A 13,999-nucleotide genomic window follows, 5' to 3' on the forward strand; every position below is an offset into this window, starting at 1 on the left:
TGCCTGAGGAAGAAGGACCATGTCCTACTTAGAACCCTGTTTTTTAAGTTTATTTATTTTGAGAGAGAGAGAAAGCAGGAGCCAGGGAGGAGCAGAGAGGGAGGAGGAGAGAGAATCCCAAGCAGGCTCTGCACTTACAGTGCCCGACGCAGGGCTTGAACTCATGAACCGTGAGATCATGACCTGAGCTGAAATCAAGAGTTGGATGCTTAACCGACTGAGCCACCCAGGCACCCCTAGAGCCCTATTTTGCTACAACCGTCCTAGCACCTTTTCTCAACAGATGTGAGGCTTCTGAACAGAAGCAGAAGGTTCCCCTGGGGACATTCAGAAAGGACCTGAAGACACAAGAAGAGAAGCAGAAGCAGCTGACAGAGAAAATTCGCCAGCAGCAGGAGAAGCTAGAGGCCCTGCAGGTACATGGGTCATGGGCAATGGGCAGAGCCAGCCTGTATCAGGGATCTGTCTGGGATGGGACAGGAACCCTCAGTGACTCACTGGTTCTTGAGTACACCATGAGCGTTTAAAAAATTTTTTTAAGTGTTTATTTTTGAGAGAGTGAGGGAGCACGCACAAGTGGGGGAGGAGCAGAGAGAGAGAGAGAGAGAGAGAGAGAGAGAGAGAGAGAATCTGAAGCAGGCTCCAGGCTCTGAGCTATCAACACAGACCCCGTTTCAGGGCTTGAATCCATGAACCGTGAGATCATGATCTGAGCCAAAGTCAGACACTTAACCTACTGAGCCACCCAGACACCTGGCCTTTTTTTTTTTTTCCTTTTTTCTTTTTTCATGATGATCATTTTAAAAAAGCAAACTGTCTTATTTATATGTTCCCAAGTGGTCAGAAAATAAATATCCTACCATAGAGGTAACCACCACTAACATATTCTTCTAATTTTTTATGATTGCCTACATAGTCATAAATATATATATATATATTAATAAAAATATGGAGGTCATGACATATATATAATGTCATCACACACACACAAACTGTTTTTTTTAGCACACAATTTTCTTGGGATAATTTTCCAGGAAATTTTAAATAATAAAAGGGTTTGTAAAATTTTATGGCTTTTTATAACTGCTTCCAAATTATCTTCCAGAAGATGTGTTAATTTCTGTTTTTTTACAAGCAGAACATTTATTTTAGGGTATTTTTTGCACATTTGACAGACAAAGCTATGCATCTTAGAATGTATTTCATATTTCTAAATTGGATAATTTTTTTCCTTTTCTGTTTTTTCAGATTTATTTTTTTCTTAATTGATTTGTCAGGTTTTTGAGATATATTTGAGGTATTAATCCTTTATTGTATTTATTATAAAAGTTTTTTTTTTTTTTTTCTGGCTTCCCTGTCTGTGGAGATGGTCACACTAACCTGGATGTCTTATGCGTGCCTTCCTGTCTGCTGAATCTCACTTGTCCCTTCTGGCCTTGTCCGTTAAGCTTTTCCTACTTTTTCTGGCTTCTTTTGTAGGAATTTAGTCCATTGACACTTTTTCCTGGTCTCTCCAATGCTAGGTTAATCAGACATAGAATCCTGTAGTTTGCTGATGGTTTAGTGACTTTATTTTTTGTCTCCCCAGTGAGAATGGGAGTCTTATCATAGTAGGGAGTTCTATAATAGGCCTAGGTTTTCTTTTTTGTTTTCCCACTGTCCCAGACACATAGTAGGGATCCAAAAAGAGTTTTGTTTGAATGTACCAAGATATGCAAACAACCTCATCATCATGTTTCCTGTGCAGAAAACCACACCTATCCGTTCCCAAGCTGACCTGAAGAAATTGCCTTTGGAAGTGACCACCAGACCTTCCACTGAGGTAAAGCCCAGGCACAGGGGAGGAGCTTTTCCTTAGGTGTCTTGTGCTAGGATCAGTGTTCTCACTTTCTCTGGATCTTTTTTAGGAACCTGCACGTAGACCTCAGCGACCTCGATCACCTCCTTTACCTGCTGTCATCAAGAATGCCCCAAGCAGGCCCCCTTCTTTGCAAGCTCCCAGGCCAGCCAGCCAGCCCCGAAAGGCTGCTGTCATCAACACCACCCCAAAGCCTCCTGTCCTGGCAGCCCGGGAGGAGGCCAGTACATCCAGACTTCTCCAACCACCGGAGGCACCCCGGAAGCCTTCTAACACGCCGGTCAAGACTGCATCCCGGCCCACCCCCATGGTGCAGCCACTATCACCATCTCTGCTGCCCAACTCCAAGAGCCCTCGGGAGGTCCCTGCTCCCAGAGCAATCAAGACTCCAGTGGTCAAGAAGCCAGAGCCACCCAGTAAACTCTCCCCAGTGAGATGCTTTTCCAACCTGAACCTACCTTCAGTGGTGTAGGAGTGGAATCAGGCTGTGTCAGAGCTGTACTGGGGGAGCTTTCTGTTGCCCTTCAGGAGGAGTCTAAATAATTGAAGGGAGTTCTTCACTGCTCCCTTTGAATATTGGTCTGCCATAAATTTGAGTCACTTCCATCAGCTTCTATGCTGTGGGCATAGGTTGGCAGCCTGGTGGCAGCATTGGTGGGCCGCAGCAGATGGTCAGTATGTTTCAGGGACATCACACCTGGCTGGCCAGGCAGACTAAGAGAGAAGTGAACTGAGAGGCTCCCCCTACGACAGCTTTGAGCAAAGGTCCTCGTGGGCACAGGGACTAGGAGGTTGCTGTGTACTGAGTAATGTCAGGGAAGGTTCAGCCCTGGGGGGGACTGAGAAGCATACAAGTAGAACAGCTCCTTTAGGCCAGATGAAATCTTCCTGCACCTCAAGGGCTGACAGGGCCCCTCACATTCCCTCTCCTGTTGCTGTAGACCACTCCTAGTCGGAAGCGGACTCTTGGGGTTTCTGACGAGGAAGAAGCTGAGGAAGAGGCTGAGAGGAGGAAAGAGAGGTCTAAGCGGGGCAAGTTTGCTGTGAAGGAGGAAAAGAAGGACTTGAATGAGGTAGGTGGTCCCAGGTGAGGTTAGATCCTCCTTCCCCAGGGTTGCAGTCTGCACCAGCTCTGTTTCTGTTTTGTGACCTCAGTCTTCCAGAAACCCAGTTCATCTCTGTAGGACTCTTAGTTATGCAGATGATTTAGAAACATGGTGTCAGGTAGGCTTCTGAGTGAGACTGGCTTCTGGCTCTAATCACAGGCTGGAGATCACATACAGATGAGGAAGGCTTGAAACCCTTTGCTTCCCTGTGTCTGTGATTTTCTGTCCTTTGTGTGTTATCTTGTTTATACAAGGTAGATGATTTAGAGAGCAGCTCTTGGTGAGGCATGGAGATTTAAACAGCCATATAATGCAATATGAAGTGATAGCTGATGACCCTGGGTGGCCACTCATGCAAAAATCTCTTCAGGGGCATTGGGGATGCCTCTAACAGACTGTTCTCCTTGCAGCTCTCGGACAGTGCTGGGGAAGAGGATCCAGCTGACCTTAAGAGGGCTCAGAAAGGTGAGTTTGGGGAGGTTCCTGGCAGCCTGTGGGGGAAGCGGGTATTCGGACCCCTCAGCCAGCAACAGCTTATCTTAAAGACTCTTGGAGGCTTTCCTGGCTCTGAGCTTTTGTGCAGCAATCATTCCAAGTCTGATCCCAAGAAGAAGTCTGAAGAGAACACACCCTTATGTGTATTTTTAGCACAAATTTCTTGGCTTGCACCTCTAGCAGTCACTCATCCTGCTGCTCTTTGGTACCTTCATGGTAGATGGGGAAGGAGACTAGGGTGGCTGGGCTGCATGTTCCTGGAAAAGTGCAGGGCAAGCATCTAGGGATTCTTGTCCCTGCAAATCCTGGGGCTGCCTCTGTCAAGGTGACCCTGGCTGAGTGGGGGAGTCTGTAGTTTTCTGACACTCACTCCATCCTCATTGTCTCAGATAAAGGGTTGCACGTGGAGGTGCGTGTGAACAGGGAGTGGTACACGGGCCGTGTCACAGCTGTGGAGGTGGGCAAGCATGTGGTGCGGTGGAAGGTGAAGTTTGACTACGTGCCCACAGACACCACTCCGAGAGACCGCTGGTAATGCCCCTTTCCAGAGGCTGACAAAATTGGCCAGGTGGGGGAGTGGGGGGGTGGGTGTGTCCCTAGCTTCCCTGCAGACAGCCCATCCTGGGAGTCTGGGAGACACATAATAAATGCTGTGTGCCTCCTAGGGTGGAGAAAGGCAGTGAGGATGTGCGGCTGATGAAACCTCCTTCTCCGGAGTACCAGAGCCCTGACACTCAGCAGGAGGGTGGGGAGGAGGAGGAAGAGGAGGAGGAAGAGGAGGTGGTGGTGGCCCAGCAGGCTGTAGCCATGGCAGAGCCCTCCACTTCTGACTGCATCCGCATAGAGCCTGACACCACTGCCCCCAGCACCAACCACGAGACCATTGACCTGCTCGTTCAGATCCTCCGGTGCGTGTGTCTTCCCACTTGGGCTAGAAGTGGCTCTCCACCTTGTTCTTGCTGTTCTGAATTCCTGTCCCCACCTTCTTTTTTTAGGAATTGTTTACGGTACTTCCTGCCTCCAAGTTTCCCCATCTCCAAGAAGGAGCTGAGTGTTATGAATTCAGATGAGCTAATATCATTTCCTCTGGTGAGTCTGGCCTAATCTTTGGGGTGGTTTTTTTTTTTGTTTTTTTTTTAACTGCACATGCCCTTGCCCCTTTGTGCTTGTGATTACAAGCTCTCAGCTGTGTTCCCACCCCCCAGCCAGTACCCCCCCCCTTTTTTTTTTTTTTTGCTAAAAAGAATAGGAGACTTACTGTAGAAAAAGAAGCAGCTTAGCTGGATATGATTGTGGTGTGCAGAAGCCAAGCACACCCTACCATAAGATGCTGGGGCTGAATCCTCATGGATAGAAGCCTAGTTTCACATTTTACAATGAATATGTCCTTCTTCCTCTATCCTGGCAGATGGAGTAAACTTGTCCCAAGCAATAGTGAAGAACGTAGGTTCAAAGTGCCTAAAAGTTGACTCTTAGAGGGAGGTAGAGATGTGTGGAAGCAAGCACTGGGTGGTGGTATGCTGTTGTGTCACAGGCCCTCTGCTGGACCTTTTAATGAGCAACAAAAGAGAGTGCTGCCTGCAGGGGACTAAAGATTTAGTAGAGACTGAATTTTTACCAGGTAGCTGGACAAGAGACCAATGAGAGCAGTCAGTGCTGTGGAAGCAGGTAGTTGGCCTGTGGCAGCCTTGGGGAAGGAGAGAGCAGCAGCCTGAAGAAGATGTGGATTTCTGCAAGTGCCTGTGTAAGTGATGGGCAAGGTTTGAGGCAGGGGAACTTTTGTGAGTGAGGTGTCAGAGGAATGAAAGTTCCCAAGTCAAGGCAGCAGGCATGTGGTGAGCATTTAGGGAAGAAGAGGGCCTGAGAGCCAAGTTATGGTGTGTCTTGAATGTCTGATCTTAGCTATAGTAGTTTAAACCTTGTGTGAAGTGGAGGGCCAGCAAAAGTTTGGAGCTTGGGGGTGTTGTTAGTCTGAACCTGGTCTAGGGCAGGGGTCAAAAAATTTTTCTGTAGAGGGCCAGTTAGCAAATATTTTCAGCTTTGTGGGTCTTAGAGTCTCTGTGGCGACTATTCCACTATTAGAGCGTGAAAGCTGCAGTAGATAATTTAAAGGAATGGATGTGGTTGTGCTTCAGTAAAGTTTTATTTATAAAAATAGGCAGCTGATTTGGCCTGGGGCTCTAGTTTACTGACCCTGTCCTAAGAGGATACCTCTGGTGGCAGATTGTTTGGGTGGATGGAAGATGCAAGGGCAAGGGGGTGGGTCCAGTCGTGAAAGGTCAGAGATGAGGGAACAGGAACAGGAACAAGAGTGGTGAAAGTGGACTGGCCAGTAAAAGGGCTGTGTCAGAGGTTGTTGACAGGAAGCAAGTGATGGGGGAGGAGGCAGAGGCCACATGCTTCCCTGTGTCTCAGGCCTGTGGGAAATGATGACAAAGCTATTAACTGGAGAGAAAACAGAGGGTGAGGGCAAGAGAGGTGATGAATTGTGATTTGTGTTGGGCTGGAAGCACCGGCACCTACAGTTCTGGTGATGTCCATTGGGCAGGTGGAGACTGGGGACTCTTAGTCCAAGTTCTCAACTTGGAGGGGCAGGAAGGCCAGGGCTGCAGATGGGATCTGTGACTTGTCTACATCAAATGGGGTAGATATCTTTATGGTTGGAATAGTTTAAGTTTTCAGGGAGGAGTTTCTAGAAAATAGAACTAGAATCAAAACTGCAGGGCTAGTATGTTCAAGATGTCAGGCCCACATGTGGCAGGTATGTGCTTGAGGAAAGAGATGGGGATTTTAACCTCCATTAGACAGTGAGGTTAGGAGTTGAAGAAACAGGCTCAGAGAGGTAGAGTCTGTTGTAATAGAGCCCAGATTTGACTCCAGGTGCTTCTTTAGGACAAGGGTCTTGCCCTTCTCCCAGTGCTGCCTTGCTTCCCTGTGAGATGAGAAGGCAGGTGCAAGCTAAGGAAGCTAGAGGATGGCAGAGCTCATGGCAGCTTCCCAGAAAGCTCCGTACCTCAACTCTTGACCTTGTTGAGGCTGCAGGTGCTGTCTGAAAGTTCCAGGAAAAAAAAACCGCTGATAGGCTGGCTAGGATGGCCTGGCATCCTGTCAGTCAGATTTGTTGCTTTTGGCTTAAGGTTGTTGCCAGACACAGAGCAAACTCTGGGTGCAGTGGGATCTCTGCTGCTCAGACCATAAACACAGCCAGAAGCATCTGAGCCAATGCTTGTAAAAGGAGGTATACCACCAAGGCATCAACTTTATAGTCTGCTGACCAGAATGTGTAAAATAAGTCAAACTGATTTTTTTTAATGTCACAGACAAAACAGTCTAATAGTCATTATGTTCTTGTCTGTCTGTAAAAGATCATCCTTTTTCCCTTCATGCTGGACTAGGAGTTCCATAAAGCCATCAGAAGGTCTTGCAAATGTTAGATTCATATATATGAATATATATGTTTAAAATAATATAACCATGCAAATCTGTGATAGAAAGTTAAAGAGTTAAACGAACACAGATCATGGGCTCAAAACATCATACAATTAAAGTTTTAATACTTTGGAGCCTGCTTGAACACTTAATTTGTGCTGCCAAGGTAATTATTTTCTACACAGAACTTGAAATTTCTCTTGCCATTTTGGTTTAATAGGATAATATTCTAAAATTGTAAGGTAAGTACTTGTAGCAAAATAGTTTTTAAAAACAGCAGTAAGGAACTGCTAAATGCCAAATAGCTCGTACATAGAAGCATGTAAATGCAGGAGTTGATATTACCGCAATGGTCAGTCAGGACCACTCATTTTCATCAAAATGGTTTTATCATTCTCATTGGTGACTTATGAGTAAATTATGTTATAAATTTGAATTTTAAAAATAAACGTAAAGAGCTACTGCTCAAATTTTTTAATGAGATTCCATGTAACATTGCTTTTGAAGCAAGTTTTCTGCTACCTTTTAAAAGTTTGAAAAGCCTCATGTCTAGAGAAACTGCTAGTTAACATCATTTCCCCACACTTTGGAAGTTTCAGGTACTCAGGAAAGATAGTAAAAGCTCTGATCCTGCTTATATAAGTATATTATACAAATCTGAGGTATCTGCTATTGGTGGGTGCTTGATAAATGTTTCTGGAACAGGATTTTTGGTTCTGACATTGTGGGATGTGACTTGGAATGGACTGCTGAAAGGGCTGTGGTGAAGTTAGATGTGATTGAGCTGGGAGGGAGACTCATCTTTTTTGTGCTAACTGGAGTGGAAGAATCTTGCCTCACATTTCCTGACGGCTTGCTGTCTGCCAAGGCGTTTTGCTGAGTGCTTCACATGAGTAATCTCATCTCCATTCTCATGGCAGCCCCACGAGATGGGCATCGGGTCTTCCACTCTGGAACTAAAGAGCCCACTTGTCCCTTACATGGATATCCCTTCACACATCCTTGTGCCGAGCTACTTGGGGATACTAGTGCCTATCTAGAGGGGCCCTGGGGACCCCTGTAAGCCCATGCACTCACTCTCTGGGTTTCTCCCCTACAGAAAGAGTACTTCAAGCAGTATGAAGTGGGGCTCCAGAATCTGTGCCATTCCTACCAGAGCCGTGCTGACTCACGGGCCAAGGCCTCTGAGGAGAGCCTGCGCACTTCTGAGAGAAAGCTCCGAGAGACAGAGGAGAAGTTGCAGAAGCTGAGGACCAACATCGTGGCGCTCCTGCAAAAGGTGCAGGAGGTGAGCCAGGCAGCCCTCTCATTGCAGCTGGACCACCTGGTGTCTCAGGGAGGGGGGCCTGGGCACCTCCTGCTCCCTTCTCCCCACTCACAGGAATCTGTGGTTTCAACCCTGGCTGCACAGCATCCTGACCAAGAGGGCTGGAGGTGGTGCGGCTGCCTGGGCCTCATCCCAGCCAGACCCACGGTATCAGATTTTTGCCCTTGTTTAGATCTTCTGATTTATAGCCTGGTTTGAAAATCCTCCACGCCATGAAACAAAGATTTTCTCACTGTTCCAGATGACGCCCAGATGGGATTGGGTTGCCTAGAAGTGGGGAATACCCCTAGAGGGTCTCAGTCCTTCATCCAGGCAGTGAAAACTGAGGACATGGCTCTGTGTCTGTCTTGTGGATACCGGGTGAACCAGATAGGCAAGATAAGGTTCCTATCCTCATGGCCCAACAGTGGTAAAGGACACAGAATATTGATTATGGGAAGTCCTGTGAAGTAAATACAAGAGAAGAAAAACAGGGAGGCCACTTTACTAGGGTGTTCAGGGATGGTCTGAGAAAGGGGTATTAATATTTGAGCTGAGAGTAGAATCAGTCATACAAGATTGGCTGTGTGAGTGCTTTAGGCAGATGTAAGAGTAGGACCTGAGGCCCAAGGCAGGGAGTTGTGGGCCATAGGAGAAGAGGCAGGGCTTGTACAAGGTGGGATGTCCCTGGAGGGTTGTGGCACAATCCAGTTTGCAATCCAAGACATTTACTCTGTTGGTTGTAGGAAGGCCTGGAGTGGGGTGGAGGTTAGAACCCAGGACTTGGGTGAGAGATTTTGGTGGCCTGATTCTTGGATGGTGACAGTGAGAAACACAGATTTGTAATATCTGAGGGAAAAAGGAAACAGAGTCCCTAGGTGAGGGAAGGTGGTAGCCTGTACTGAGATGGATGCAACCTGGGGTGGGTCGGTGCATTTGGCCTGTTTTGAATGTACTGATTCTCAGAAGCCTGCAACACATCTAAGGCAACCAGAAACCTGGGGTAGAGGCAGGGAAGTAGCAAGAAATCTGGGCGTCATCTGTGCATAGAGGATGGGGAGGGGGGAGAATGACCAAGATGGGATAGGCCTGACAGGGCGGAGGGGGAAGAGGAGGGGACTCTGGGCTCAGGCTCCATGGGCTGCAAGAAGGATGGGGAGGTGGTGGGCCCCCCCACCGCTTTCAGGCCCCCAGCTGACTGTTCCCTTCTATTCCAGGACATAGACATCAACACAGATGATGAGCTGGATGCCTACATCGAGGACCTGATCACCAAGGGGGACTGAAGGGCTCGGAGCCAAAAACCAGCTCCTCTGCCCTTCAAGGCAGAGCCCTCGGGGGGTGGTGTTTTGTTCTTGGGTTGGTGGACTTACCTTGGTTTGATTCACATGAAACATTTGTGCTTTTGGAGGGAAAAGTACTCTGATTCTTTGAATCTTCCTCCCTAAGTTTATAAATATTTATTTTTTAAAAGAAATAAGATGCTGCACCTGCTGTGAGACCATACATTTTTTTTGGTAACTGTTGGGCAAAGAACAGAGAACTGGGATGCCAAGCTCCTTCTCTTGGCTCCTGGCTTCTCAAGATGTGGTAAATCCAGTGCCACCTGGAAGTCGGAGAGGCTTCAGGGGCAGGGCTGGTCTCTCCTAGAAGATGAACAGTGTTGGGATCTGAGGGGTGGGGGATGGAAAGACCCTCCAGAGTGGTGCTTCTTCTGGGGGCTCTAATCTGGGAGACCTCTGGGGGTAGTGGGTCAGGATAGAGAAACAGCACTGAGCAGGTCCTGTCTCAGGTCAGGGACGTGAATGTCGGCCCATCCAGCTGTCAGTCATTATGGCTGTGGCATTGTCCAGACAGCTTGGGGAAGAAAGAGCCTCCCATTCACCCTCCCCATCTACCACTCAAGTTCTCCCTGTGGCAGTGATTTCTTCAGTGAACTGTGGACAGTGACATATTCCACTGCAAAAATTTGAGTCCAGGTTGAGTAGTAGACAGATCTGACTCTGGTGGGTTGCACACTGAATGAATGTTTGAATTCCAAAGGATTCTTTTTGAGAAAGCCCCTTGTGACAGAACCCCTGGTGCTGATTTGGTGGTGACCTCCATCTGTGGGTTTGGCAGAGTCCGGAGAAAGCATGCTGCCTTAGATGGTGCTGGCTAATCTGGAGAACCTGCTGCTGCTGCTTTTACTGTTTTTCCCTGTACCTGGCCCCACCAGTCCCTGCTCTGGGCCAGACAGGAGAGGGGGTCACTGAGGCACAGGGACTCCAGAGGCAGCTCTTCAGGAAACACACCATGCCTTCCCTCCCTTCTAGTCAGGGCCTCACACAGCTGTGTCCCTCAGGCAACTTCTCAGGGTCAAAGACAAAGGCAAGAGTTGCTGAGTTTCTCTTTAGTGGTCATTGGAAAAATTTTGGTTTGATTTCCTCCAACTCTCTTCTGTCCTCTCTTTATCTGGGGACTTTGTGTTTTCTAGAGGCACGAGAACTATGACTTGGTACCACTGGTCTGTGATTCAAACCTTTCTTGGTGTGTTTCTGGCATCTACCTATCCCAGGTCAACAGTGGCCCACATGCCGCTCTGTGGAGTCTGCAGAAAACTGGGAGGCACTGGTGAGGGAAGTCTTTACCCATTTGTGTGTGGGTCCAGAAGCACCTGCAACTTGTGGGTTTGAGGCTTCCCCAAACCACATCCCTGGGGGGAGGGTTATTTAGGGAAATACCACTCAGAACCTGGCCTCTTCTTCTGGAAGATTCTCTGAGTCTTGGGGTTTGTTGAGCTGGTGATTCCTCTCCCATCCAGTTCTCTCTCATCATCCCAGGCAGCATGTGGTTCATTTTTGTCCCCAAACTTACTGTTTTAATCTAAAAGGAAGTTGGTTCTGCATTTTTACCATAGGATAATAGATAATACCCAAGTTTTTTATTTACACACCTGTAATCAAAATGCAATACTATAAAACTTGGTGAGACTCCTGAACTCAGTCTGTTTTCTTCTCTTAGTAAAATTCAGCACCTTATTTCCTCTTCATTCTTTCTGCTACTATGGCTTTAAACTGTCTTCACATTCTTCCTCATCACCATCTTCCTTTTTCTGTCTTCACCCTCCTTAACATCCACAGAAACAGAAATGCTGAATTTTTTAAACATTTTAGCATGAAATTCTCGATGTATGCACTTTGCTTTTTTTTTTTTTTTTTTTTTTTTAATTTTAGTACAAGCAGGGGAGAGGGGCAGAGGGAAAGTGAGAAAGGATCAAGCAGACACAGGACTCGATCCCATGACCCTGTGATCGTGACCTGAGCCAAAATCTAGAGTTGGATACGCAAGCTGCTCGACTAAGCCACCCAGGCACACCCCACCCCCTCCACATCCACTTTGGTGTTTATATCCAATCACAGCTGTACTGAATGCAGCCTGTTTCCCAGACGGAGCTCCTGTCATTCTGGGTGGGAAGATAAAATGCAGTGTCTCTCCCCTTTTCTGTCATGGGACCTGCTTGGGATTGTCTGAGGACTTGGGAGGAGGGCGTGGTCTGGATGGTCTGTGGCAGGAAAAGTCCATAGCACACAGCTGCAAAAAGGTGAATGTACAGCATCACTGTTTTTAAGGAATGGGAGCAATGGGGACTTTTAGTTTTTTTAAGTGACACATGCATACAGTAAAACTTCAAATAGTACAAAAATTTCAAACAGTATAAAATGCTACACTATGAAAAGCAAGGCTCCCTTTCACTCTTGATCCCTGAAAAGAATATTCATGCTGAGCATACAAATATACATCCACTCTGTTCTGTTTCTGCATGTTTCCCACTCAATGTATCTTGGAACCTGTTTCAGAATAGCCATATGGGTCTTTTTTCTTTAGAACAACCTCATAGCACTTCATTGTCTTGGATGTACTGTCATTTAAGAGTCTTCTACTTACAAACATTTGGGTTAACATTTATGGAAAATGCTATGATGTGTGTGTGTTCATTAATTCAGATCTGTATGTATGCATGGTAAATTCCAAAGAGAAGTGGCTGTGTCAAATGGTAGATACTAATATTAAAAATATTAAGGTACAGTCCAGAAAAACCCCCAGTTTTAACTCCTACCAACAGTGTATTCCCCACCCACCCTGCCTATACTTATCAGTATGCAGTCTCTTGCATCCTGTACTAATGTGAAAGGTGAAAAGTGAGGTATTTTTGAATTGATTTGGACTAATTTAAGGTTGAGCATCTTCATTGGTCAGTTGTGTCTGATGCAGGGCTGTAGTTCTGAATCTGGGTTAGGGACTCTACAAAAGAGCTTACAAAAAAAGATGAAAAACCAAGGAGTGAAGTCCTCAGGAAAAGGTTCACCTTGTATGATCCCTTCACACCCTAAGTGTCCCATGGATTTAGGATTAAAACCCCCCACTTTAGGATCAATACCATATTACCTACTAATAGTATTACTAGGTCAGGACAAGGGTTTGATATGTTTGTTTACTCAAGGAAGGCATGAGTTAATAGGTTGAGAAAAACTTTTTTATATCTGAGTAATATTTTTTGGCTGTTCTTGTTGGGTCCAGTTCCCCATGTCTACATGACCACTTTTCAGATGTGGTTCAAGCAGTGGTAGCCAAGAGTTCATAGCTCTAAGGGTCAATTAGTGATAAGACTGATAAAGCTCAAATTTCTTTGCCATTTACATATTCTATGTACTCTTGTATTCTACAAGTCTTGACTGGAGTGGGCAGTGCTTCTTCAGTACTTGTCCCTGTTGGAAGGTGGTTCTCTAGCTGGGCCAGACTGTAAGAGACCTGTTGCTGGGTGGTCACCAAGGTGCCTGAAACATCCCTCACAATTCCACTGGAGGGTTCTGGCCTTTTTTGGAGATGGAAGCTTTCTTTGGATGATCACATTGCTTTTGTTTCCCTGAATGGGTCAATGGCCAGCTTCGTTATGAGAGGCAAGAGCTCCAAGGAACATGCTTTCTCTGCTGCCCTGTTTGAGGCTGCAGACTATTCTCTACCTGTTCTCAGCACAAATAGGGTCACCCTCCAGTGAGCAAGAAAAAGACTGGGCAGAGGAAGGGCCTGGCAAGGCACATCTCACTCAGCAATGAGCCAAGATACTGGTCAGTCTGTGGCCTTTTTCATCTGGAAACTTGGCAATGTGCCAGGCCTAATTAGGGCTCCTGGTGGAACCTGTAGAAATTCTACCAGCTCACAAGGCCTGAGACAAATCACTGCCCATCCTGGCTTATTTAGCCTCAAGGCTAGTTCTCTACCTGAAAGTTATTCAGAGGCACATTATAAATAGCCACTTATCTGGTGCTGGTCTGACAAGTTAGAATGGGGGTCCAAAGCCCTTATTGCCCTGACCCCGAGTTTTTGTGTCCAAGATTCACTGGTCCCTACCTGTTACCTACCTCTAGGCATTCCACTGCTTACTCAGTGCCCATAACCCATAGCTATTCTCATGGCCTAAACCATTTGGCCTGTTTCAGTATATCCTAATGGTGAGGAGGGGCAGGGCTTCCATCCAGCTTCCTTTGGGCCTGCCCTTCAGGTTTCGTATGGTATGTTCTGGCGCTTTGATATTCTGGGTAGCTGCCAGCCAAGGCCTCACACCACTGGGGCAAACTTAGACCACTTGATAGATGGGTCTGACAGACCTATCCTTTCCCCTTTGCTCTTTGGACTCGGCTGAGATGCTTCCATGAGACTTGGTGGGTCCACCTCCTTTCCAAGAAAGCTGTGACCAGCTCTAATCCACCACTTTAAATTTACTTTCCTTCCCTTTACATTTATGTTTTCCTCTAGTGAAGCTCT

General features: G+C 46.7%; 1 protein-coding gene across 6 annotated transcripts in view; it reads left to right on the forward strand.

Annotated features, from left to right (window-relative positions):
• The window catches only part of MORC2 (MORC family CW-type zinc finger 2), a 39,727-nt gene extending 30,046 nt beyond the window's left edge, over positions 1-9,681 (forward strand). The window contains exons 17-27 of one of the 6 annotated variants that reach the window (XM_060612682.3): positions 284-416; positions 1,748-1,822; positions 1,908-2,288; positions 2,800-2,931; positions 3,375-3,429; positions 3,849-3,990; positions 4,125-4,367; positions 4,455-4,548; positions 7,988-8,176; positions 8,270-8,362; positions 9,412-9,681. In XM_060612682.3, coding sequence (XP_060468665.2) covers positions 284-416; positions 1,748-1,822; positions 1,908-2,288; positions 2,800-2,931; positions 3,375-3,429; positions 3,849-3,990; positions 4,125-4,367; positions 4,455-4,548; positions 7,988-8,176; positions 8,270-8,362; positions 9,412-9,480 — 1,606 coding nt within the window. In that variant the 3' untranslated portion in view covers positions 9,481-9,681. The remainder of the gene's footprint in view (positions 1-283; positions 417-1,747; positions 1,823-1,907; positions 2,289-2,799; positions 2,932-3,374; positions 3,430-3,848; positions 3,991-4,124; positions 4,368-4,454; positions 4,549-7,987; positions 8,177-8,269; positions 8,363-9,411) is intronic. The other 5 variants (XM_060612683.3, XM_060612685.3, XM_060612686.3 and 2 more) reach the window with 5 other exon arrangements.
• Positions 9,682-13,999: the final 4,318 nt, after the last annotated feature.

Source organism: Panthera onca, chromosome D3 (assembly GCF_046562875.1).
Source record: "Panthera onca isolate mPanOnc1 chromosome D3, mPanOnc1 haplotype 2, whole genome shotgun sequence".
Lineage (NCBI taxonomy): Eukaryota > Metazoa > Chordata > Mammalia > Carnivora > Felidae > Panthera > Panthera onca.